The sequence below is a fragment of the Lagopus leucura genome, unplaced genomic scaffold (assembly GCF_019238085.1).
Source record: "Lagopus leucura isolate 7727_CA_CO unplaced genomic scaffold, USGS_WTPT01 Super-Scaffold_100071, whole genome shotgun sequence".
NCBI classification, from domain to species: Eukaryota; Metazoa; Chordata; class Aves; order Galliformes; family Phasianidae; genus Lagopus; species Lagopus leucura.
The window spans coordinates 929,322-955,672 of record NW_024962313.1 but is presented as its reverse complement, the minus strand read 5'-3'; the positions used below and the strand labels follow the sequence as shown (position 1 = coordinate 955,672).

At 49.3% G+C, this 26,351-nt stretch overlaps 2 protein-coding genes across 3 annotated transcripts in view; one reads left to right on the top strand and one right to left on the bottom strand.

Moving 5' to 3' along the window:
- The first annotated feature begins 1,107 nt into the window (after nucleotides 1-1,107).
- LOC122188588 (apelin receptor A-like) lies at nucleotides 1,108-2,915 on the top strand. Its single transcript, XM_042887013.1, is given in 7 exon segments — nucleotides 1,108-1,136; nucleotides 1,204-1,276; nucleotides 1,278-1,312; nucleotides 1,314-1,480; nucleotides 1,588-1,725; nucleotides 1,728-1,791; nucleotides 1,793-2,915. Coding segments are annotated over 7 exon segments (1,629 nt in total).
- A 2,319-nt stretch (nucleotides 2,916-5,234) lies between these two features.
- Nucleotides 5,235-26,351, bottom strand: part of MORC2 (MORC family CW-type zinc finger 2) — a 38,020-nt gene continuing 16,903 nt past the window's right edge. Inside the window, exons 10-26 of one of the 2 annotated variants that reach the window (XM_042887003.1) lie at nucleotides 23,165-23,244; nucleotides 19,657-19,739; nucleotides 18,653-18,738; nucleotides 15,723-15,863; nucleotides 15,196-15,350; nucleotides 14,926-15,054; nucleotides 13,580-13,685; nucleotides 12,258-12,390; nucleotides 11,861-11,935; nucleotides 11,354-11,743; nucleotides 10,938-11,081; nucleotides 10,790-10,844; nucleotides 10,176-10,317; nucleotides 9,620-9,811; nucleotides 9,433-9,526; nucleotides 8,019-8,207; nucleotides 5,235-7,520 (exon numbers count right to left, since the gene is read on the bottom strand). In XM_042887003.1, coding sequence (XP_042742937.1) covers nucleotides 7,452-7,520; nucleotides 8,019-8,207; nucleotides 9,433-9,526; nucleotides 9,620-9,811; nucleotides 10,176-10,317; nucleotides 10,790-10,844; nucleotides 10,938-11,081; nucleotides 11,354-11,743; nucleotides 11,861-11,935; nucleotides 12,258-12,390; nucleotides 13,580-13,685; nucleotides 14,926-15,054; nucleotides 15,196-15,350; nucleotides 15,723-15,863; nucleotides 18,653-18,738; nucleotides 19,657-19,739; nucleotides 23,165-23,244 — 2,263 coding nt within the window. In that variant the 3' untranslated portion in view covers nucleotides 5,235-7,451. Of the gene's footprint in view, nucleotides 7,521-8,018; nucleotides 8,208-8,929; nucleotides 9,030-9,432; nucleotides 9,527-9,619; nucleotides 9,812-10,175; nucleotides 10,318-10,789; nucleotides 10,845-10,937; nucleotides 11,082-11,353; nucleotides 11,744-11,860; nucleotides 11,936-12,257; nucleotides 12,391-13,579; nucleotides 13,686-14,925; nucleotides 15,055-15,195; nucleotides 15,351-15,722; nucleotides 15,864-18,652; nucleotides 18,739-19,656; nucleotides 19,740-23,164; nucleotides 23,245-26,351 lie in introns of those variants that run through there. The other variant, XM_042887004.1, reaches the window with a different exon arrangement.

Sequence of the window (26,351 nt, the reverse complement as noted above, 5' to 3'; positions counted from 1 at the left end):
TGCCTCACAGACAGACAGAGAAAATGAGGAATACAGGCAAATGTGATGCAGGGTCCTGCAGAAACCACAGAGGGAAGCTACAATCCTCTGCACGAATAACAAGTAGCCCCAGCACTGAAATGTGGGCCAGCAGGAGGAAAGATGTAGCCACAGTGCGTGATCTGCTGGCGTGAGAGCAGTTGGGCTGAGGGCACCGCACCGGTCACAGCACTGGACCTTAAAGTAAAATGCCAGGGGATCAGGACAGGCAAGCTCCTGCTGTCCTGTATGGCATTTTGGTTTGCTGGAGATGCTGTGCCAAAAGGTGTGAAATAATGTAATATGACTTTGTCTTTTTTTTTTTCCTCCTGCAGTCCTTTCAGTTGGATTTCCTGACTTAAACAGCACTTCTCACTCTCCAGCCAGTTTGGTTGCTTAGGAATTCGGTTGCCTTTGGAACAAGTAAGAGCTGCACCCCTGGCCAAGCACCAGCCCTCCCCAATTCCTGCAGAGAATGCAGGACAGCTCCCAAAGCCCTGAGCCTTCCCTGTCCCCCTGATACAGGCATGGCTCCCCCAGCTGCTCCTGGCAGGACAGAATGTTGAACAAAGACATTTCCATCTTTGCGCGGTGGAGGGATTGGTGATGGTTAAAGGTGTCCCAAGGAAGATGATGCCAAAGTCCAGAGCAGGGCATCCCAGCAGGCCTTATGGGAGAAGGACAACAGATGTGGCCAGTACAGGTATAAGGAGCACTGCATCAGGACCAACTCCACAGCACAGGGCCACTGCAACACAGGGGCATCAGCCACACTGGGGAACAGGAACCTTCCCCATCCCAGCGAGGGAAGAACCTCTGCTGTGTGAGGCAGCCCCACACCCCCACTGCTGGCAGCACTGCTGCTGGGTGTGTGCCAACCTGGGACCCACACAGGGGAAGTGGCTTCTGTGAGGGTCCCTTCAAACAAGGATGTTCTTGTTTGAGAGAAGGGAAAAAAGATAAAACAGAGTGATCTGCAGGAAACCAGACCAGATGGCACAGAATTTGCTTCCGGATACCTTGGCCAGGAAGTTGTTGGGATTGCTTTGCCTTCTTCCCTGACACCTGCAGGTCCTGCTCACCTCTGGCATGGCCACACCAGCAATAGGACCACTGGGGTGAGGTGGGGTGGGATGCCACTGTGCCCAGAGTGGCATCTGCTGTCCCACTGTGCTCAGCATGAAGCTTTTGCACTACTGCATCCCTACTGCCTGCATCCTTGTTGCATCTCTGCTGCTTCTCTACTGCATCCCTGCTACATTCCTACTGCATCCCTGCTGCTTCCCTACTGCATCCATCCCTGTTGCTTCTCTTCTGCATCCCTGTTGCTTCCCTGCCTGCATCCCTACTGCATCCATCCCTGCCTGCATCCCTACTGCATCCATCCCTGCCTGCATCCCTTCTGCATTCCTGTTGCATCTCTACTGCTTCCCTGCCTGCATCCCTACTGCATCCATCCCTGCCTGCATCCCCCACTGCATTCCTGCCTGCATCCCTACTGCATCTCCATTGCATCCCTGCCTGCATTCCCACATCTATCCCCGCTACATCTACCTGCTATCTCCACTATATCCCCGCCTGCATCCCGCTCCCTCCATCCCCTCCCGCTCCCGTTCCCACCCGCACAATCCCCACTCCCGCAGCCCCAGCACAGCCCCCCCATCCCTCTGGCCGCACTTTGGGTACCCGCACCCCCTCCATCGCCCCCGGAGCCGCTCCCACCGCTCTCCGCCTCCGCGGGGCGGTGCGCGGGGTCGCCTTATTAAAGGTGAAACGGCGCGGGGGGACGTGGGGCGATGGAGTACGCGGAGGCGGATTATTACTACGGGGAGGCGGAGGAGGAGGAGGAGGAGGGCAACGGGACGGCGTGCGCCTGGCAGGCGGACTGGGAGGCGTCCTTCTCGCTGCTGCCCGCGCTCTACGCGCTGGTCTTCGCGCTGGGGCTGGCGGGCAACGCGCTGGTTTTGCTGACGGTGTGGCGCGGCCCCCGAGCCAAGCGGCGCTCCGCCGACGCCTACATCGGCAACCTGGCGTTGGCCGACCTGGCCTTCGTGGCCACGCTGCCGCTGTGGGCCGCCTACACGGCGCTGCGCTTCCACTGGCCCTTCGGCGCGGCGCTCTGCAAGCTCAGCAGCTACCTGGTGCTGCTCAACATGTTCGCCTCCGCCTTCTGCCTGGGCGGGCTGAGCGCCGAGCGTTACCGCGCCGTGCTCCGCGCCGCCCCCCCGCCGCCCCGCGCCGCTTCCGCGCGTCTCCGCCGCCCCGCGGCTCTGGGCCCTCTGGCCGCGCTGTGGGCGGCGGCGGCGGCGGCCGCTCTGCCCGCCCTGCTGCTCCGCGAGGCGCGGAGGGACGCGCGGAACCGCACGCTGTGCGACCTGCGGTTGTGGGGGGAGGGCGGCGGCGCGGAGCGGGCGGCGGCGGCGCTCAGCCTCGGCACCACCGCGCTGGGCTTCGCCGCTCCGCTGCTGCTCATGGCCGTGTGCTACTGCTGCGTGGGGAGCGCCGTCCGCCGCCACCTGCGGCCCCGCAGAGCCGAAGCGGCGGCGAGGAGGAGGCTGCTGCGGTTGATCGCCGCGCTGGTCGGGGTGTTCGCCGGCTGCTGGCTGCCTTTCCATCTGCTGAAGAGCCTCTTCGTGCTGGCGGCGGCCGGGCTGCTGGAGCTGCCGTGCGCTCTGCTCGGCCTCATCTCCCGCCTGCATCCCTACGCCACCTGCCTCGCCTACCTCAACAGCTGCCTCAACCCGCTGCTCTACGCCTTCCTCGACGGCCGCTTCCGCGCGCAGTGCCGAGCGCTGCTGGGGCTGCGCGGAGCCCGACCGCCCCCCGCCGCCTCCTCCACGCCGAGCGCTCCGACGCAGCGCTCCGAGCTGCCCTCCTCGGGGGGCACCAAGGTGTAGCGGCGCCCCTTCCTCCCAATAAACGGCCGTGCCGCCCTCGGAGCTCGCTCCCTTCTTCGTCCCGTCGCGGTCGGAGCCCGCGCGGCGCTGCCCCGGCTGCAGTTTAGCGCTGGAGGCGTTCTGCGCTCAAGTCTCACCGGGTTCGGAGAGTGCGTTCGGCAGGAGTTAGTCCTGCATTGGTGATAGCGTGGGGCTGGTGTGAGATTGCACTCCTGGAGTGCCGCAGTGGAGTTAACCCTCCTGCTGGCACGGGACAGCCCTGTCCTGGGGCCGGGTGGTTGCTGGCAGTCCAAAGGCTTCTCCTTTGAGTCCCAGCTCTGCAAATCCAATGGGGTTCTTACTCTGTCCCAGCCCCCACACCCAAGACTGTGGCCGCAGCGTGCTGAGCCCAGCCCTGCACGGTCACCTGGAGCCCTCCTAGCTCCTCCTTGCTTTAATGGTAGCTCTACCTGAGCAGGGCACATCTCCAGCTTGGTCCAGCTCTCCTGCAACCCATTCAGCCTCTGCAAGGGGCTGCTGTGCCCTGGGGTGTGAGATCCAACCAGACCCAGAGCCACATCCCTGCAGCTGTGGGCATGAGGGGTGAGCTGCCAAACCCCAGACACAGGGAGTGGTGATGGAACTGGCCCTGCTGTGAGCACTGGGATGGAGAGCTGAGGGAGAGGGAAAGCATCCCAGCACAAAAAGCACCTGCCAGCTTCAAGGCTGTGTCCTGCATAGGCAGAGGTGACCCTGCAGGCTCTGCCCTCACCCTAGCTCTGCTCTGCGCTGAGGTGTCCCCTCCCTGCTGCCCCAGGGTGCCAACCCCTGTGTTGGCAGAAGGAGCTGGGACAGCTTGGGGTCCTCTCTGGGTTTCTGCTCCAGTGCTTCATACCTGGGAGATGTGTGCAGTGTCTGCACTCCTAAGTGCCCATGGAGGAAAGAGGAGGTGGTGGGCAAGCGCCAGGAGCCGGGCACTGCCTCCAGCTTCCAAATGTACTCTCACTGCTCAGGCTCAGACAGATGCGGAGCTTTGGGATGGGGGTGGTGGTGGCATACTGACCCTGCCTGTGCTGTCGGGCCCCCCTCTTCTTGTCCTCTGGCTCAGATATGGTGGGACAGTGGCTTGCACAAGGCCAGCAGAGCTGAGGAGAGAGCAGCAGGGGAATGGAAAGGAACCGAAGGGCAACGCAGCCCTGCACGAGGGCATACAGAACTCCAAGGGGTCCCACAGCCAGCGCCCACCTTAGGGGTGCATTGGGCCTCAGGATGAGCAGCACAACGGCTCCTGCAGCTGGGCCAGGCTCAGGCTGCCCCATGCTGCTGTGGGGCTGAGGATGCTGCTGCTGCCAGGAGCTCGTGGCCGTGGTAGGAAGCTGCCAGCTGCTCCTGGCACAGGGACAAGGGCCCACTGTGCCCCTCGCGGTGCCTTGGCACAGGGCTCAGTGCAGAGCTCAGTGGGTCCCTTCTCTCCTGCGGGGCAGACACCAGTGGAGCTTTTTATGTTGGCGGAGCCGCTTCCAGGCAGCTGGCAGGAAAAGGAAGGCCTCGTCCTCTTGTCTACGAACAAACAGCAGGGAGCCAACAAAGCCAGGGTCGGGCTGGGGCTGCCCTGCAGGGCTGGGGATTCCTCTGCTGCCCCAAGGTGTTGCCCTGGAGACATGGCAGCTCAAGGTGGCACCTCTGCTCATGCCCACGTTCCCAGGCGCCCGCAGCCCCTGCACAGACAATGCAACACTTCATGAGCCCCCACTGCAGCTGGGCTGCAGATTCCCTCAGCCCCACAGAGCAGCCCGGGGTGGCTGAGCATCCCAGACCTGCACACCACTGCTGTCCCGGCCAGCCTCAGCTGCAGCCTTGGAGCCGTGGCCACAAGCAGCCTGAGCCTCAGGTACCAACACAGCAGATGCTTTGCTCTGAGGGCTTGGTCACAACACTGGCCTCAGAAGGGCCTTAATGCCCCCGGCCTGAAGGTGCTGGTCAAGTGTGAGTTACATCTTGGGACCCTGAGGCCACAACAAGAGAGGATTGAAGATAGCTGCAGGCACAGGACTGCGTCCCACTCACAGAGGAACCAAATACCACAACAGGATGGGAATCACAGCACAGCACAATGCTGCCGAAGAGCAGCTGGGTCTGGTTTTGTGCTACCACTGGAACAGAGCTTGTGCAAAGCCTTTCCTGGCACACATGTGGGCTTTGAAGACATACAGAAAACACCGTCAGCACAGGGCTGCCTTTAGACAGGAGCTCCTTCAGATGCTGCCTTTGGCTTTCTTCTTTCCTCTTGAGCCTAAGGCAAAGTTATCCTGGAACAATCACCACAGCAAGACCCAAAAGTTGATGTTCAAGCATTTATTTTCCTGCCTCGTTATTAAATACATGTATTTGCACCTGCATGGATGCCCTGTCCCTGCAGACACCCAAGGTGAGGGGATGGGACTCCGAGCACCTGACCAGTGGGTGTCCCTGTTCAGTGCAGTGGAGTTGAACCAGATGGCCTTTAGTGGTCCCTTCCGACTCAAATGGTTCCATGATTCTAAGTAAAACTGAAACCGCTGCAAAGAAACAGCAGGAAGGTCTTGAGAATGGCTTTATTAGCACCTAAGAGTTCTTGGCTTCCTTTTCCTAGCAGAACTGAAGGTGAGAGGAGGCAGTTGTGCATCAGCTGCACTGATGAATGTAACTCCAGTGAAGAAATATAAACTTGATCAAAAGTATTTGGTACGAGAACAGAGATGAAATGCCATGAAGAAAATTTAAAACTGAAAATAAGAAGTTCCCAGAAAACAGAGGAGTAAAATCATGTAACACCTTCCTAAAGGGAGGAGTATGGGATCCAACTTAGAAACACATGACGACTATTGGTTCTACACTGCCATGCTCCCAGTGGTATGAATTAAAGCTTACTAACTGCATTATCCTCGAGCTGTACTTCAATGAAATCTACTTCTTCAGAACTCCTGCCGCTCACCTGGGGAGGACAAAGGTTTCTTCTCACCTCAACACAGAACTCAGGTCCTACAGAGGGAACATCTCTACCTGAGCAGCAGTGTGCAATCCCCGTTAACACACCTCCAACACACGTGAAGAGCTTGAGAAGCTGGTGGAGGTTGCTCCTGCATTTATGGAAGGATGCTTCTTGCCTTCAAGTACACGAGGATCCTCAACCTGAACAAAAGCAATCAGCCTCAGACTGTATGCTGTCACAAGGGCCTGAAATGCGGGTAAATGAACCAATCTTCCCTCTTTTCTGCTTTTTATTTTTCCTGTGGTACGCAGAACTTAGAGCTGCTCAGTAACAGATGTTTACTTGGAACTGGGTTTCCTCCCTGCAACATCTACCACACATTCAGCTTACAAAGGAATGGCAACAGCGCAGTTCATTTGGTGTTCCTGGAGGTGGGCATGTCTTGCTCACGCTGTGACTCATGAAGCAGTTGGGCTGTAGAGGTTTCTGAGCATGGACTCATTTGTACTCGCCTCGTGTGAGCAGAGCTGAGCAGACAGCTGGCCAATGAACTCAAACCACGCGGTCTGTGCAAGAAGTGCTCTGCAAGGAGCTGCAATTCAGCCTCCAGCTTGGAGCAAGAGGGAAAGGCAATGTCCTTGTTGCTGAGCCAAGGGCCTGACAAAAATTAGCAGTTCAGGGCTCTGAGTTCCAGTACTTCAATTAAAATTACCTGGAATGGCAAGAGGATCAAAGCAACACAAACCTGAGGGAATCAGGACAGAACATAGGGTCACTTTATTTTCAGCTGGCCAAGGGGCTCTGCTGCTGTTGCAATTATGTCTCAAAGAAACAGCAGCAATAACATGTGATAACTGCTAGGAAACAACGTGAACTCCAGCTTTCTTCCTCTGACCACCGCAATTCGCTGCGAGCCACGTGAGCAGCCAAACTCTCTTTAAAGGATCCTCATCCTCTGTACTGTCAGCACCACGACAATTCCACCTGCTTACACAGACCCTACACTCAACAACTGCACGAATGCCAGCCCCTACCCCCACACTCAGCTTTGAGAATCCTCACAGTTGCACCCCCTCCACACACACTGCCTGGATCCCTACTCTGAAGCTCAGGTCTCTGTTTTTCTCTACATCAAGAGAAGTTCTCAAGTCCTGGCCTCCTCTCCCAGTGTTTAAAACCTAGTTTCAACTTCCTGTCAGATTCTTATAAGACAACTTGCTAGGCATGAGATTCTGGTCTTCCAGGTTTAACATGTACCTCAGATGCAAAAAGGGGACCCACACTTTTACTTCACTAAAACCACACAGCAACCCTCCCATCATACCAGGCACAGTTCCCATTTATTTTAAAAATAAATATTTATAAACAAAAGGAAGAAAGAAATTCAAAGAATTATAATGTTAAAAACCTTCCTGCCAAAAGCACAAATGTCCTTTTCAGTCACAACAAGCTGTACACCAAAACAATGGCAGCACTGTCTACAAGCTCTCTTCTTTCATCTGCTGTCATAGACTTCTACTGCAGGAATCCACATCTCCATCAAAGTAACCAGCAATTCTACACTTCCTGAGGATGTGTAATGCTATTCAGTCTCCTTTTGTGATCAGGTCCTCGATATATGCATCCAGTTCATCATCTGTATTAATATCAATGTCCTGCAATGAAAAGAACAAGAAATGTCAGTGAAAAAGTGAATCTTGAAGAGCAGTGCGAGAATGGAAAGAACAAAACCCCTCCTTGTCCAGCGACACAGCATCTTCTGCAGCACCCATCCTGACTGCCACAAGGTGGGCAGTGACAGCAGCACACAGCTGCTTCTGCTGGTCTGGACCCAAGTGGCACCACACTGAGAAAGAATCACAGTCATAGCATCACAGAATGGCCTGGGTTCCACAGGGTTCATCAGTTCCAACACACTGCTACATGCAGGGTCGCCAACCAGCAGCCCAGGCTGCCCAGAGCCACATCCAGCCTGGCCTTGAATGCCTGCAGGGATGGGGCATCCACAGCCTCCTTGGGCAGCCTGTGCCAGTGCCTCACCACCCTCTGGTTGAAAAAGAAAGAACTGAAGTACAGCTCAATTCTGGACTAAAACACCCAGTGCCCGGACTGGCCTTGGTCTGATGAAGGTCACGGTGCTGTGGTTCACCCACCTCCTGCACCTTCTGCAGCAAAGCCACAATGTTAGTCCTCAGCTTCTGCAGTTTCTCCTCCGTTTCCTTCAGCTTTCTCTCAGTATTGCGCAGGTTTTCTTCACAGGCTTTGGCCCGGGCATCAGCACGGGTCTGATATGAATTGCACAGGTTCTGCAGACCCATCTCGTACTGTTTGAAATAGTCTTTCTATGGAACATAAAAACAACAAGAGAGGACACGTTAAAAGAAGCACTAAATGTAAAAGAGACCCCAGCAGGACCGAACAACACGAGGGTAACGCAGCCCTTTTGTACTCCCTGGCTGCTCACATTCCATTTTCAATTCCATTTTCAATTCCACACTCCTTGCCATGCTCACATTCACATACCTCATCTGCCTACGGTATGAAGCACAGAAATCACACCGGTTTTCCCATTCCCAAAGACCAGAAATGCAACAGAAGCGGACCGAATTCAGATTAAGGACACTGTGGTTTGGCAGTATGTCAGAGAAGAGAAAAGCCAGCGGAGCCAGTATCAGTTCTCTGCATTTTTCTATTAGCAGCACACGGATGCTGGTGCAGACTCAGCCACCAAAGGAAGAACAGACTGTTCAAGCAGAGAAGACTTCATCCCTGTTGGTTGACTCCCACCACTTCTGATATTGTTCAGAGAACCTACGCCTCTGGGTTAGGGAAGGAAACCCACAGAGCTGTTTTGTGGGGGCCTCCTTCCAGTCATTCAAACTACGGGGGAAGAAAAAGCCCTCAAAGCTTATGAAGTATTTCCTGAACACAGCACAGTGCTGCAGCTCACAGTACTGACTCATAACAAACACGTTTCAGCTATGCTGCTGGCAAAGGCCAGGAGAGAATTTCAAGCATGTGTTCTCAGCTTTAGTACATATATCAAGGAAATCAGGATACTGACCCCCATGCAGAATCCCATTTGTTCCTTGCTCAACCTTAAGGTGAATCACTGGTGGGCTGTGAATCTTGAAATTCTGCTCCATCTCTGTGAGCCTGGTCATCTGGAGAAGTACAAGGGGGTTGGCTTCCATGCTCCCTCTTATTTTTCAGATGGTCTCTTTGTAAGTTGGACTTAAAGGTTGGGGGTAAATGAACAGATGTGCCTACATTCCATTTCTATAGATCTCAGACCCGGCCTCTCTTGTTAAAAACTTAACAGCACTGGATAAGAACTTCAGGTAGCAGCAGCCAACAGCTTTCCCACGCAGATGTATGGTAATAGAAGACCTGAGGCACCATTTATGAACTCTTTTTTTCCCCCTCAGATACACCAGTCTGCTAAGGATACAAATGAGCTTCTGAGGTGCGCAATCCCGCAACCAGTGGATGCAGGCTTGTCGTAAGAATGGGGAAAAAATCCCCAACAAACTACACAGTTTATTTTTCCAGATGTACTGAACTCACCAAGGGAAATGCCAGCAATCCTTCTGAACTCATGGAACTCAACTCCTTCTTGGAAATAGGAAAATTTGGAGGCAAGAAGTATCGCAAACAATTCCTATGCAGGAAAGAAGAAACAAAGCTGGAGTTTGAGCCTGAAAAAGGAAAGCCATCAGGCTGCAGCAGCTCACAAGGAAAACTGTGAACTCACCGAAGGATCTGAACTAGTAAGTCCACTGTTTCTTGGCCACTGCTAGGACCTGTAGTGTCTGGTTCAATTCCAACACTTTCTGAGGTAGAAGGTTCAGCCACAACCAGCTCCTCTTCCTGCTGTGTGTCTGGACTCTGGTGCTCTGGAGAGGGAGGCTTCATCAATCTCACATCCTCACTACCCTTCTGTACCCTGTGAAGGGGAAAAAGAAAGGGAAAATCAGATATATTGACCTACATCAGTCACACCTGAAACACTTAACAGCTTCATCAGAATCCGTACATATCTGCCACTGAGACCTCTAGATCACACAACAGCTGCCTCCAGGGGAGCATCACATTCAAGTGGTGAGCAGATTGTACTGAGTTTGTTGTGTTCACTCTTTGCAAAGCAGCTGAGCTGTCCTGAGTGCACACACACACACACACACACACACACACACACACTCCCTGACATGACAGCAATGTATTTCTGTCTTCAGTATCTATGTAAGCAAACCAGTCTTCCTCTTGAAAGCACAACAAGCCTCCAAAATGCAGTAGCTGAAGATAGTTACCAGCGATCTCTTGGCGTGGTGTCTGTAGGAACATAATCAAACTTCACCTTCCAGCGTATGGCACGCTTGCCCTTTTGCACAGCTGTGACACGGCCTGTGAACCATTCCTTGTTCACACGGACCTCCACGTGCAGCCCTTTGTCTGCAAGGAAGGAGACAGCAAAGATGTGGGCAAATATTCAGACGCTGGCGGTCGCATTCTGCTTTATCTTTAGAGAAGGCAGCCACTGGGAGCTAACCTAACTGTGACAGCTCCTGGAACGGTACATGAACCCAAAAACATCACTACCACAGGGCTGAACTCCTATTTAGAAACATTCGTACACGAGGAAATGGCGTGGCACTCTCAGACACTGTTTCTGCTGTATCTGGGCAGTTCAGGCTCATATTAGACTAGGACAACTTCCTATGGGTTTCTACTAGGTCACTTTCCATTCAGGATCTTGGGAACAAGCTGCAGAAATTAACTGGTCTGGCAGAAGATGCAACAGCATCTTTACTACAGGTCTCTCAGCCCTTCTTCTTCAGAAAGAAGAAATTCATTGCATTAATGAACTGACACATTTAACCAGTGAAACACCTCTTTTTCACTGTATCGTGAGTTCCTTTCTCACCTTTCTGAGCTTCCTTCAGTTCTGCCATATCTTCTTCCCCTGCACTGTCTGTGAGCTACAAGCAAAGCGAGGTCAGGTTAGATGCCTGCTGACAAGATGGCAAACACTTGACAAACACCTTCTGCTGCAGAGTCTTGTGCACTCTCACCTCCACCACCACCTCGCTGGGATCTTTCTTCTCCTCTTTCACTGCTACAAATTTGCCTCGTTTTATCCTCTCCTTCTTGCACTCTACTTCCTCCTCAGACAACTCCTCAGCAGTGCATACAGTCCTCTTCCTGGGGGTGCAGGCCTGAAGGAGGCAAACAAGCTCCAGCTGTACCTCAGGTATGTTATAAAACAGAATTTATTTGCCAAATATTTAAAAAAACAAACAGGAAAAAACAAAAAGCCCCACCAACTCAGCACACGTATCTTCACTATTCAAGGTTTTACAGGGTGCCGTATGATAACAGGAGCCCTCAACCCTGCTGCTCCATTACTTCTCTGTGATGTGACACAGCAGCACGGGCTGTGCAGAACAGCAGGTAAGGAGCTGATGGTTTTCACCCCACTGAGTCTCACCTGGGGCGATCTGACAGTGGCAGGTTTCTTTGGTGTTGACACCTTGGCAGTTTTTGAGTTGGGTGTCTCACGTGGGCTTTTGGGGCTCTGTGGGACAGCAGAGGAGGGTTTGGTTGGTGTAGTTGGTTTGGCAAGAGTCTTTGAAGTGCTATTGTATTTTCTGGCTGTCACAGCTGTTACAGCATCGTGGTACATCTTGGAAGTGCTGGCCTCCTCCTTGGAGAGAATGCTTGCCAATCTGGGAGTGTTAATAGCTGTCCAAGTTGAAGAGCCCCTCTTCAGCTGACTGACAGACCTGGAAGGAGGTGTAAGTGGTGGCGGTCTGCTGGGAGCATTCTTGATGACATCGGGTAAGGGAGGAGATCGTGGGCGCTGCGATCGAGTCACTGGCTGGATGTTCCAAAACAGATCAAGGTATATAGGGAGAACAGACAGAAAAGTCAGGCTCTGAGCTAAGGACAGTGCAGAAGAGCAGCCTACACTCTAATTGAGTGCTATCCCAATTACCTCCCCTGCAGGCCGTGTGGTCACTTCCAGAGGCAGCTTCTTTAAGTCAGCTTGAGATCGAACTGGCGTGGTTTTCTATGAAGGAAAGAAAACCCAGAAAGTTTACCTTTAAAAGCCACACTAACCCAGCCTAGCAAACTGTCTGCCCATTCCAAAAAAGATCAGCAATGGTAAAGAAGGCACTTTCTGCTGTCTCTCAAGAGCAGGACACCAGCAATCAACTCCCACCTTCCTAACAGGAAATGAGACTTGAGATATTCAATTAAAACAACCCCACCCAATGAATGTGACACAGCACACGCAGCATTCGGGGCCATTACCCATTACTCTCAGCATCATCTGCTTCCACCAGGTGCCTCAAAGCCTGCTGTGCTGAGTGGGAGACCTCCAGGTTTACCTGCAGTGCTTCCAGTTTTTCCTGCTGCTGCCGGATTTTCTCTGACAGTTGTTTCTGCTTTTCCTCCTGCGATTTTGAGTCCTTCTTCAAGGTTCCCAGTGGTAATTTCTGCTTCTGCTCTGGAGCTTCACACCTAGCACCAAAGGAAAGCAAGACAACTTCAGTACAGACTGCAGACTCTACACCTCTCTCACTTGCAGCACTGTGCCCATCCTCAGCACGGCACTAAAACAGCCCTGTTTTAAGGCTGTAAAGCCCCTTTTTCTTTCTGCAGCAGCCACAATCCCGGAGATACAGCTGTTTTCTCCCTCGTGGGAGATCTCATGGGAAATACACGTTGTAAGGATCAAAAGCACTGCCAATAAGCCAAGCCATTTACACTGGGAATTACCAGTTCCAAGCCCCGGAGCCATCTTAAATGAAGTTTGGGGATAGGCCAATACAAAGATGGGTAACAATTTGACTGCATGAACTACTGGTACAATCATATTTCCAGTGACAGTGCAGAAAGCCCACAGAGGAACTTCATTTCACAGAAGCATAGAATGGCTGAGGTTGGAATGGACCTTCTGGAGGCCATCAGTCCAACCCTTCTGCTCAAGCAGATGCCTAGAATAGGTTGCCCAGGACCACGTCCAGATGGCTTCTAAGTATTCACAAGGAGGGAAACTCCAGTCTCTCTATGCAGTCAGTGCCAGAGCACAGTCACTCTCGTGTTCCAAGTGTTTCCTGATATTCAAGGAGGATCCTGCTTTATTTCAGTTTGTGTCCATTGCTTATCACAATGCAACACTGCTTCTCTTGCTTGCAGCACTCTTCCTGATGCAGCCCAGAACACCACAGGTCATCTTTGCACACTGCCAGCTCATGTTCAAGTTGTGCCCACCAGGACCCCCAGGTCTTTTCTGAACAGCTGCCTTTCAGCTGGACTCTCATCATGTCCTGGTGCCTCAGGCTGTTCCACCTCAGGTGCAGGACTCGTGCAATTCCTGCTGAATACCATGAAGTTCCTATCAGCCCACTGCACCAGCATGTCCAGGTCCCTCTGGAGGGCAGCACAACCCTTTGGCAAAAGAGCCACTCTTCCACTTCTGCATCAGCAGCAAACTTGCTGAGAGCACACACTAATTTGCCACGTCCACCTGCGTGTCAGCACTAATTAGTGTGCCCTAACTACTTGGTTAGACAGCAAGCACACCCAAGGTATCCATACAGGTACAGAACTACTGTCTGTCTCTCCAGCTATTCCCCCCCCCCTAAAAAAAAAACCTCCTGACCATAAATATGCAAATAAGGCATTATTTATATTAACTGATTCTTACCTATTTTGTTCAGGATCAGGGTTCATAGAGCACACCCAACTATCAGGGTAATTCTTCTCCACTGAACTCAGCTGGAATGGGAGAGTCCTCCATTTCAGGCATACATCTGTTAAAGTAAACACTTTGCAAATCAGAAATGCACAGCTTGAGGCACACAGCCATGCTCTTTCTATAGCACTTCTCAAGTTTATTCAATGCCCAAGGACCACATCTATTTCCAAAACATATTCCATGACATTTATGACTAGTGGCAAAGTACAGATGTACACAATATATACCTTCCCTTTGAGGAAGACCTCAAATCTGGTAAACAAAGCAACCACAACAATAATCTGATGAAGCCTGGCATCAACTAATACTTGAGCACTTCACTGCTACAGTGACAGCACTTACAAATGGAGGCCATCCTGAAATCACTGCTCATCTCAGGAGGCAGGCTGTCTCTTACTGGCACCAACACTCAAGAACTCAGAGATATAACCACTACAATTAGATAATGTAATAGATTCTAGATGAGTCAGATGTACTGTGTTTGGTTTTTAGGGCACTGCTGGACTACCAGGAAACCAACATCTTAAAAATTAATAGAAGATGAGCATTTATAAATCAGGCTCTGGGAGGACTTCACAAGCCATGGCTGATGTCAACAGCGAAGATGATGAAGAATAACAGGAAAGTTCCTCTTATGTTCTAAGAAACTGGAAGTTACTGAGAAAACCATCTAGGGAGGAGAGCATGACAAAATAATTCCAAAAGATTGGCTCTACGTTCCTTGCTACATCCTCATTCCCAGTTCCCGTGGGAAAATGGTCATGGGAGTTTGGAGTCCCTCTATGAAATGAGGAAGTGGTTATGTTGAGATCTCTCTTCTCCCAGCTGGAATAAGGGCTTAGCCAGAGCGACTCAGCAATGCACAGAAGAGAAGCTAAAGAGATGACTGTAAATGGATCTCTTCTGTGCTATATCCAGAGCTGTTTAATAGGTGGTGCATCAGAACACAAGGCACTCGGCTGCCCTCCATTGCTTATGGGGAACTTCGAGATCTTATTTGCCTTGAGATGGGTGGCTTTGATCAATCCCACTTCCTATGACATTTCTAAGCCCATATTCAACTCTCCTGCTAAGTACATCTGTGCTGTTCTGTAAGGCTGCCTAAAGAAAATCATGATCAGCACACTATGCAGGACCAGAACCTTATTTTAAGACATTTAACTCTACCAGCAGATGCTGGTTAAAAGGCAGAGGGAACCACGATAGAGGAGTTTGTCTCAAACCTCCTCCCATTTATCTGTCCCCAAATTGGGGTTCCTCCCACGGAGGAGCAGCCTCCCACCGCTCACACGCACCGCACTGGATGGTGGTAGGGATCTCCATGGCTCTGCGGCGCTTGTAGCGCAGTTCACTGGATGGAGGCTGGTTCCAGTTTGCTGACAGATAACCAAACTCATCCCAGAACTTGATGATACCCTTCTGGGCTGGAAAACAAACAAGCTTCCATTCAATACGGAGTTATGATCATAGACATCGTCACGTTCACTCTTGGTTGTCCTCTCCCTCGGTTCCCTTCCAGCCCAAATTTCCCCCTCATGCCCCTGGAAACTGTAAAGCTTCATTACCTATGGCTACATCCTTCCAGTACTGAGCTAAATGCTCTCCCATAGCCTTCAGCAAGTGTCGGTATTCTTTGGCATCAGCAAAGTCTTGTTTGTTATGAGTTGGCTCCAGAACCAGATAGGGCACATCCACAACGCCGACTACTCCACCACACGCCCTGCAAGAGGAACACACAGTCAGGAACAGCATTAAACTGGTCGATCATTGCTCAGACACACAGCACGGGGCACAGCTGATGGCACACACACAGTCACACACGTGCGCTCTGGCAGCAGTACTGTTCTTAAGTTCATCAGCCTTCTAATTCAGACTTGAGCTGCTGTGGAGAGAACTCACTGTTCATTGGGAAAACATGGAACTACTGGGAAATGTTAGAATACATGTTATTTGTCAGAATCCAAACCAAAGGTTGAGAAAATGAAAGCCTCATGCTCACGAAGAACGATTAACGCAGAAAAAGATTATTGGAAGGCCTAAGTTATGTGTAAGAACATGCAGAAATATTGCTGAAAAATCTCCAAAAACTCACATGCCACCCTCCAGCTGTGGGCCCACCTTCTCATACATCTTTATCAGTCGACTGCAGTTATAAATGAACATGCCATCCAACTCACGCTGCTCAATATTCACACCAAAAATGAAATTCAGCTCTTTGGGTTCCTTCAGTGCCCTGTAACAGCGAAAAGAAAGGAGTTCTAAGTATTTTGTCCTCATTTCTGAAGACCAGAAGTTTTGTTGAGCGTATGTTACACCTGAAGATGAGTAAAGCATGAAGACTTCACAATGCAGACATCAATTTGGGCTGAACATTACTTGTTGAGGCAATCTAATTCTTCATTTGGATCATTTCTCCTGTGGGAATGGATTTTTGGCTTGTATATCAAATCTAATACTTACAATACTCCAGTAGAGCAGAGTTTTATGAACACACTGGTAGCACAGACCCATCCTCTCCTACAGCACTTTGGTTTGTATCTTCCAGATGCAGCTCCCTGTGCTGCTATCCCTACAAAACCACAGTCTCAACAGTCAGATTTTTGGAAATCTCTCCAAACACCAATTTTTACAAGGTTATCACGCCAAGTTTGAAAGCTGCACAATGCAACCATCAGCCTCACAAGAGCTGTTGGTTTTGTGTTTGTTTTCCTGGCAATGTCAGGTTGGCAATTTATGCAATTTCTGACTTCTTTACACAGCAGAGAACTTCAACAGGAGTGGTCTTAAGTCCATTTGTGAGCACATCCAGATTTCTGAGTCTGAATCAGCAGATTCCTATTCCCCCCGTCAGGAACCGTATCTCCTGCAGCGCAGGAAGCCTTGGGAGACTTCAGTATCCGTGTTACAAAATCAAACAAAACCCACATATTTACAAAACTGTTCTTTAACAGATTAAAACAGATTCCACAGCTTTCATGAAACCCAGACGGAGGGGTTTTTGTAATGAGGATTCGTAGCCTTAGTTTCAGGCTGGAGGTAGCACCAAACACAAGGCAAAGGGTTTTAACCTTTACCTCGCGCTGTCTGTACCACTGTCCTGCCTTACTCCCACCTGCAGTGCCCAGGGAGGTGCTTGGCTGCTCTAAGTGCTTAATTCCTAGAGCAGAATGATGGAATGATTAAGGTTGGGAAAGAGCCCTACGCTCACCAAGTCTGACCACCAACCACCACCAAAGCACAACCCTCAGTGCCACGGCTGGGTGAAGATGCTTGGAATTCTTTCTGACAATCTGCTGGCCAGTCTGCTACCACTATCAGATACTGAGAGAACCTGAGCTGTGCCTTCATGAGCATCACATAGCAGTAACCCGTAGCTCTAAGACTGGAGCCCAGCTTAACGTTTAAGCTCCTCAAAATAAATCCCAGAAGCAAACTCATTTCATGTCTGTTTTCAGTTTTCTTGAGGTCAACTTTGCCTCCACATAGACACATATAGATATATATACACCCTTTCTTGGAAACAGAAGCTCCCACAGGGCCTCTAGAGGGACACAAGAGACCAAAATGCCTCAAAACCTCCCGTTCTGCTGTTGGCTTCTGAGGTTCCCTGGACAAGGATGTAAGGCCTTGAATTTCAAGTGAAAAGGTGTGCTCTCCTACAGAATAGGAAGGGCATCTCCTCATTTTTACCAGAGAGGACACAAAGTCAAATTATGACTCAAATAATGAAGAACAAAGTGTTTGTTTAAAGCCCAGCCAACCAGCTGGACTCGTGTAGTTGTCCTCTGTGCTGGATTTATGACCTGACCTTACACACAGGCTTTGGGAACCAGAAAGAAGAACACACACTGGTCTAGAACTGGCTGCACACTTATTCATCCCTGCTCAGGAGCAGAGCAGCTGAGCCTACACAGCAGTCAGGAGAGAAAGCTGTTTTCCCCGCTGTCTGATGGTTGTCACATCTGTTTTCCTCATCACCGCATATTTGAAACCTGACTATAACTCACATTTAAGCAGGAAGAGCTGCTGAAGAAAGTCTGGAATTTCTCATTTCCAAACAGACAACAAAGGCCATACAGAAGCTAGCTGCTTTATTTTAAGATCAGTGTTTGCTGTTCAGCTCTTTTAAAGGAGAAGCACTTTGCCCACTGGTCCACTGACAAAGTTATACTTAGACATACATCTGCGTTCTCAAAACTAAGAATGAAAAGACAAACTTTCCATGCACAATTCAGATGGAAGCCGAAGATCACAGCTCTACCACTTTTGAATTAAAATTACTTCAGATTTTAAAATGCATCAAGTTCATTTCTGGCAACAAGTGTGGGATAGTCCTGACCCAGGCAGGGATGTAAATCAGCATGCAAAACAAACAGCCAGGAACAGGGACTTGGTACATACAAATCCCTAACCGTGCTCACCATCAGCCTTTGCTTTAAGGAATCAGCCTGTATGTCAATCAGCCTTTACTTTGAGAGATGCAGTTTTCTGTTAGGATTTGTGAAAACTCCTCATTTGTAAAATGCATACGAAAAATATGCAGAAAACTCACATATAAAGAGTTAATTATTCCCACGACTGTATCAGTAGCAAAGTTAACTGCAGCCTGAGCTAAGTTATAACAACATTAGGAATTGATGGCAAGGACTGCAACAGAATTCAGCAAGCTCTGAGGAAACACCTCTGCAACTCCAGAAGTCACTTCACTGTTAGTTTATAACGTGTGTTTGTTTCCCTGAATCTTCAATGCAAACGGATAAGCAAGAGAATGAAAAAAGCTGACGTTAAAAGAAGAAAAAAAAAGCTATTTTCAAATGCTTTTCTCAGGAACTAAGAGGGGAACAGCAGAAGCAATAAAAAAAGCCAACTCACCCCCCAGTGCGCACACACACAGTGCCCACACGTTTTTAAGCTCCGAGCTGAATTTTCCACTCTATCACATGCAGCGAAGCAGGAGAAACATTGGAGCACGTGGAATGAACAGGCTGAGAAGGTCAGAGCTCGCAGCTGCCTCGTACTCACCGCTGCTTTGCATCCTTAATCCTCTTCTTGACGTCGGCCTCCCGGCGCAGGGTTATGGCCGAGTTCTGCACCTGACGTAACGTCACCTGCCAGCACAGTGAAACTGCTGCTGTGAGATCCAGGAATGCTCCATTCCCCAGGTTTTTTCTCTCTCCCCCCTCTTCAAAAAGATCTCACAGATCTTCCAAATGTAAAGAATTCACCAGCTGTGCTGGGCAATAATTAGCACCCCCAAACACAGAGGGCTGCGCCAGTTGCTGGGTTGCTTAAGCAGCTACACAGTTGCTTAGAAGGAAGCATCCAAATGTAACTGCCAATGCAACCAAAGCCATAGGGTGAAGGGCAGGACACAAGAGGGAAATAGCTGGGATACTCCAATGCTGTATTTTTTGTTAGCTGTCATTAAGGAGTAATTTTAAGCTCGGCCACTTGCTGCACCACCTGGCAGCTCCATCCCAGCTCAGCCTGTCCACCTCTCAAAGCAGGGCTGCAGCTTCCCAAGGTACCACCAGAAGGAAACAAAAAGAACTTTCTAACAAAAGTTTAAGGAAACTGAGGATCAAACTGCAAGAGCAGTAAAGAGAGAGGATCCAAAAGAAAGGAAATAAAATCCCAACAGTTCTGCTTTTCTTCCAGTACTTTGCGTTCCCTCAGCCTCAAGAGAGCAGCAATCAAAGCACCTTCACAGTAAAGCTCAAACATTGGCAGGAGATCATTGACAGATATTGATAGATATTGAAAGGTGTGTGCACTGGAGTACCAGCATGCTTCCTTCTCACTGGGGCTGGAAAACAGACAGGCTTAAGCACGTCCTGCAGCGACGACACCGCTGATGACTGAACAGTGCTGACAACTTATCTCCAACAGAAGTCACCAGCTGCTTCCCTCGCGTACCCAACTGCTAACAGCAGGTGCCAAGCATTAGTTCTCCCATCCAAAGCCACGGTTCTGAACCTCTCCCTCGGTGCCCAACACACCCAGCTTGGCAGAAAAGCAGGACTCACCCTGGACTCCCGTGTAAGGTCCCCCCCAAGGCGCAGCTCGAACGCACGGGCTTTGCTTTCTGCCTCCCGAGCCTTCTCCTCCGCTGAAACACCACGAGAAAGAACAGCATTAACCAACAGCACCAGCACCAGCCACCCAGCACAGGCAGCACGGCATCCAACTGGGGTTAAAGATCTGCACAGATGGCCTGTGCTGGGTCACCTGGACAAGGGAGAGATGACAAAGTGACACAGAAGGGTACAAAAGAAAGTGTTACACATGAGATGATCATTAACAGACAAACTAGAGTCAGAGGGCGCAGACAACATTGGCACAACAGCAGGGCTGAAATCTGTGAAGGAAGGAAATCTCAAAAATTGTGCATGTTCACCGTATTTTTCCTGGAAAAAAATGTTCATCTGTGCTACACACAAAACAGGACACAGAAAACCTACCATTATGTCCAATGCTCTTTGCATACACAAATTTTACCACCTAAAAGAACTTCCTCTTCCTGCCTCTTTTACATATTACCAACAGGACTGCATGCCAGCTGGCACACACTGCCCCATACACCCACCCACTTCAGAACCATTCAACAAATTTCATTTTCAGCAGAGAAATTCCTTCCTAAAATGGAGACACAAACAGCTCTTGCAAGTTAGCAACGCATACCTCGCATCTGCATGCTCTCCCATCCAAAAGCACACTGGCTACGATCCTCTAATACCTCCCTTTCATGTCAGAAGGCTGCTGTGCTTACAGCTGTGTGGACAAAGAGCTCACTGTTTGGAACACATCTCTTTTCTCCATCCCACACACTACGAGGCCCCATGGTAAATGTGGACTGGCAAGTCGTGCCCTGTTTGGGCAGGGGATGCCTCCAGCTGCAGCTGCCACCTGGACCATACATCTCACGGAGGTATTTTGGCTGCTGATGCAGGACTGATGTTACTGCAACACTGTGTCAGCTTATGGGAGCAGAAGTTGCTGAGAAATTACTGTGGAGATTTCTAACAGGAACATATTGATGTATATAAAAATGTATGCACAGAAACGTTTGCATGCACCATCGCTAGAAAAAAGGATGAGATATGCAGGGTGAAGCAAAATATCACAGTAGGATCTTGGAAACAAGCAGCATCTCTCCAAAAAACAATGCTCTCTTCTCAACCAGAAAGAACCCAGATGTTGTAGGGAGCATCTGCTGGGTGGTCACCACCACCCTCAGTGCTGGGTCAGAATTACATGAGGAAATGCACATCCGTAGTGCATCCAGGTATGAGAACGCAAGTGGGTCGTCAGCTTGGACCATGGAAGGTCACCTTTCCTTTCTTCTCGGTGTTGTGTTGTAGTTCTGTTATTCTAGCTCCCACTGAAGCACACTCCAAGGGTCAGAGTAACTTTATCAAGCAAGGAACAGCTTAACTGCACTGCGTGACAGACTGAAGTCACCCAGTGCCCTCACAGTGCCCTCACAGTGCCCTCACAGTGCCCTCACAGTGCCCTCACAGTGCCCTCACAGTGCCCCTACAGCTTGGTTAAATGGGAAAACACAGAAATTTGGAGACAGCTTAAAAACACATCCCCTGGAATATCCCATCTGTATCTAAGCTGGATTGCAGCAGCTGGCAAACTAAGCACAGTCAGGTCTGAAGGGAAGAACGGAGTGCTGCCTGTCCATAAGGTGATACCTGCTTTATTAAAGCAATGGCAACTTAGGAGGATGTCTGACAGGGCACAATTCATTTCCAGGTCTGAGAGTGGAGGGCCTAACAGACAAAACCACTCCAAGCACACAGAAGTTAGTCAGCATTCCAAGGAGAGCAACGGCATGGCACACCAACAGCACTGCTGAGAAATGTAAAGCTCAGAATACAGCTCTTAATGACTTCTGGTGCTGGACTTCTACATAACTCTTCACCTTTTCTATCTGCTTGCTTTCCAAAATGAGCTCTTTGAACTCTAAAATGGCAATGCCTCAATGAAGTTTCCTGGAGCTGTAGAGGTCCATCTGGTCACTGAGGGATGCTACAGCACATCACAGGAGGCAGAAAAGTTGGTTCTCAGAGATTGAGGTATCTTTAATACCAGCATGTCTCTATTTCTGGACTGTAATACATATAGGATGGTGTGCATTCTTGCAGAAAACAGATTGGAAATAAGTCAAAACTAATTTTCTCTATCAACAGCAGAAAGAGAGCCCTTGGTACATGGAACAGAATATTAAAGATGAAGCTGACTTTCCCAAAAGCAAAGAAATGAGATCCGTTCCACTGCAGCTGAGGTTAAAACAGGAATGTTTTAGCCCTGAAGACTTAATGCAAACAAGGTCTGATGTTCACCACGAGTTTTCAGCATGCTCAAAGCTCTTTGTTTGGCAGTCCCTTAGTGCTTTGGTTTGTGTTTCAGTGCTGATAGCCATTTCAGTGCTGGTATCTGTTCTTGGCGCTGGGACACTGAATGGCAGCATTCCTCACTGCCAATGCACTCAAGCTCACCTTTCAGAAGTCATGAAAGCTTCATGTAATGCTACAAGAAAGAAACCTTTCCAAATCATGGTATCTGCAACCTTCTTGAGCAGAATGCAAGTTTGCTGAACGCCTGCTCTGGCTTTAGGCCTCAATCTAAAATAATTTATCTATGAGGACAGAGGCACAGGATAAACTGCTTGAACTTCATGATCTATCATACTTCATAAAGGAATAAGAACAGAGAATGAGATCCTTTTGCTGCTTTGGGCAGGGTCAAAAATCACATTGCTGTTATGAGTGTGTATGTTGAACGTGGCACTGCCTCTTCCTCACCATCATCATCACCTGATCTGCACAAATGCACGTGCATAGAGCAGCTCTTCAGACACACACCTCTGCAACATCAGGTTTTTATTTATGAAACCAGAAGACACAGGTTAACACAACTCCAAGACAGCCCCAACACTGTGGGTTTTCCCCACCAGGGGCTGCTGGGAAGGATTTGTTAAATTTCATACATTTTGCATAACTGAAAGCTATACTTGTAGCTTATGTGCTTTCCATATGTTGAGTAACAGTATTATCAAGTGTGGATTCTCCTGTGGACAAGATTAATAGCAAGGGTAAATCAGATGGACAAAGGGTAGTCTTGGAGCATGAAGGACATCAATAAAACACGAGGATTCTGTTGTGCACCCATATCACTTTATGCCTGATAGAACAAAAATCTGTTGTTGAACAACTTCAACAGGGAATCAATCCAAGAAGAACAGAACGGTGAGATAACAAACACAGAGGGCTTCTTCAGCTGGAGCAAGGGAGAGCTGTGTGCCTCGAGGCTTATTACATGTCTTCCCTAGAGGAAGTGCTCTTCAGAAATAACATAAATCCCCTCCACTGCACAGAAGCAAGTCTCAGTCATCCATAGTAACTAGTTTTTGAGCAACCATGGTAATCACAGAAACTAACAGCTTCAGGTGATATCCAGTGAGACAGCCTCGTCCTTCCCTCTGCTACAGCAAAATCAGGATCCATGCTTACCCCCAGGACTCACCTATCCTTGCCATGTGCTCTGCTTTCTTCACCTCTTGCTCTGCACGAGTCTTGAAACGATTTGAAGTATATTTGTACATCCTGTGATGATCAGAACATCAGCAATCTCAGCAGTAAGGTCAAAGCAAGATTTCATCACTTTGTTAAGAAAATAAAGTCTCCATAGGCTACTCTACTATTTTTCCCCAATGGATACACAATAAACAGAGGTTTATGAATCGGTAACTGAGCATTTTGGAAGTACTCAGGCCATATCTATAGTCATAGATGCTCTAGCAGTAGCTGCAGCTGCATCACACCCTTCTACATCACACAGCGAGGTGTAACAAATTCCACATCCTTGAAAGGAATCCAAGATTAAGGAGAACAACTTCTTCAGAAGGGAAAAGAGTGCTGAACACGTATGTAAAACTTTTCAAAAACAAAAACAAAACACAAAACTTCCACTCCAGATAAATAATCCTTCCTTTCTCTTGCAAATAGCACCGTGCAGTTTCACAGCACGCACCTCCAGGCAGAGTTAGCTCAAAGCCTGTAAAGCAGCATAGGAAACGTCTGAACACAGCTTCAAGTTGCAGCTTCTAAATACAGGACACTTCTGATTTACAACCTTGTAAAGTGTTATTGAGTTGCAATGGCTTGTTTTACCTTCCACACACAGTGCAACACGTCAAACAACCATGTTAGGAGAGGCAGAGTCAGATACTGGGTTGTGCAATCTCCTCAAACCTACTTGAGGATGATCTAAGCTACCTGGAGCCAAGAACCAGAACGCATTCTGAAAAACACAACTGCTGTCAACACGTTGGTATAATTAAATTACATCACCCACACTCTGCCTGTTCCTGGGTGAGAGGGAACAGGGTGAAGCTGAATGATCTCAACAAATGACTCCTGAGGAAGGAGGTTATGGTCAACAGCTCCACGTCCAGGTGAAGGCTGGTGACAAGGGGTGTCCCCCTGGTCTGTCCTGCAACCAGTGCTCTTCAGCATCTTTATCAGTGACACAGGCAGTGGCGTTGAGAGTACCTCAGTAAGTTTGCTATAGAAACCAAACTAAGCAGTGTGGCTGACACGATGGAAGGAAGGGATGCCACCCACAGGGATCTGGACAAGCTTGAGAAGTGGGCCCACATGAATGTAATGGGGTTTAAACAAGACCAAGTGCAGAGTGTCACAGCTGGGTTGGGGCAATCCCAGCTAAGTGTAGAGAAAAAATCCTTGAGAGCAACCTTGCATAGAAGGATTTGGGGGTTCTGGTGGGCAAGAAGCTGGATGTAAGCCAGCAGAGTGCCCCTGCAGCCCCATCTCTGGAACTGTTCTCAGTCAGGCTAGATGGGGTTTTGGACAGCCTGGTCTAGTGGAAAACATGCATGCCCACAGCAGGGAGATTAGAAGGAGATGATCTTTAAGGTTGCCTCCAATCGAAGCCATTCTATGATTCTAAGAGAAATACTTGGGCAAGATCACAGACAGACTGCTTCACCAAGCAAGGTACACCTTCTCTTTTTCAACCCAGAGAGGCAGACTAAGCTGCCACCCCAGCTCCACTCCCACCTTCCCAGTGCTGCTCCCTGCACCAGCTTCAGTTACTTGCAGGAATGTTCAATAGCCTAAAAGCAAAACAAGGAACACAGATTTGGTTCCAGATAAACTGTCCCAGAGACTGAACAATTCCTGAAAGAAGAAACCACCCAACCATTACATTTTGCTTTATTTTGCAAGGCCAAATGGCTTTGGCTACAGCCAGGAAAGCTCACATTCAAGTGGTGGGAACAGATTCGCATTGAGAAGTCTGACAGACAAGAAATCCACATTTCCCTGCCTTCAAAATCATCCTACAGTGTCCTCATGAAGGAAACTCTCTTGCACGTGGTGCAATAATAGCACACAGCACACAGCCAAGGCAAACAAAGCAGCACACAGTGCTACTGCAGCCACCAGCACCTGATGACTGCTGAGATCATTGCTTGCTCAAATAGCAGGCATATAAGCTAACGTGCAGAACTGCCTGCTTACTTCTAGCTGCACGCACTGTGCTGCCAAACAAGTTGAAACAGTGACTGTGGGAGGCAACAGATGAAGTAACTGTTCAAGAGATGAAAGCAGCTTCCAGGGAGGGTGGTGCTGCGGCATCACACCTATAAACGCTGCTGAAAGATCTGCACAGAAGCAACTTGCTCCTGACTCCTGGATGTTCCAGAAAGGTTGTATGAGATCTCACTGAACTCTAGCAAAGGGTAGAATGTATCCATATATCCAGAGCTGTTTTGTAAGGAAAAACTGCTTCCTCAGTCTTGGATCTCTTTCTCCCACCTGAATGGGAGGCACACATTGGTAGCTGATTATACAACCCACAGCATTCAGGAAGGACAAGTGACAACAGAACAACAGATGTCCTGCTCAGAACACAAGCTGTTATTTTTGAAGGAGAGCAAAACCCAGGTTTGCACAGTAAAGGCATTTAAACACTCTGAGGACCATTACAGATTTCCATTCTTTGCTCCTTAACATAAAAAAAATTAACCTGCAGACAAGTCACTGTTAAATGATCTTCCTTCAGAGATGAAGACAGAGTTACTGCCCTACCAATGGGAGAGAATTCACTGCCTTCAGCAGGCCACCCTCCTCAGCAGATCTTGAGACCAGAATGGCCCAATGCAGAACATAAAGTGATCATTTCAAGCAGAAAGACACCTGGCCAAAAGCTCACCAAGGATGTAAGAAGACTACAGTCAGGATCATTTCTTAGCTCACCATCGAGTAATGGCCTGCTCTTAGCATGGCAAGCTAGTTTATAACACGTTTTCTTAAAAATCCAGCCACAGAAATGGACAGGTGTGTCTCTATACTGATGGATGAATGCCATTCCATTGCAGTACTTAAGCAGTCTTTAATTAGGAGGATATGAATAAAATTAACACTCGGGCACCATGACTCTCCCGCAGAGATTAGCAAATAGCCCTTACACAGAACACTCAGCACAGCACCCTTTGGGCTGCCAGCCAGGAGGACCATCACTGCCCCTACATGCTTGTAGCTGGCTACAAAAGCTCAGCAGTAATCTGGCCTAGACTACAGCAGCTCTGCCACAGACAGCCGTGCTCAAGTGCTGCAGCATTAACTGTCCTCCAAGGAATGGTGTAACATCAGTAGGCTTCCCCTCTATGCTCCTGTACAAATCATTC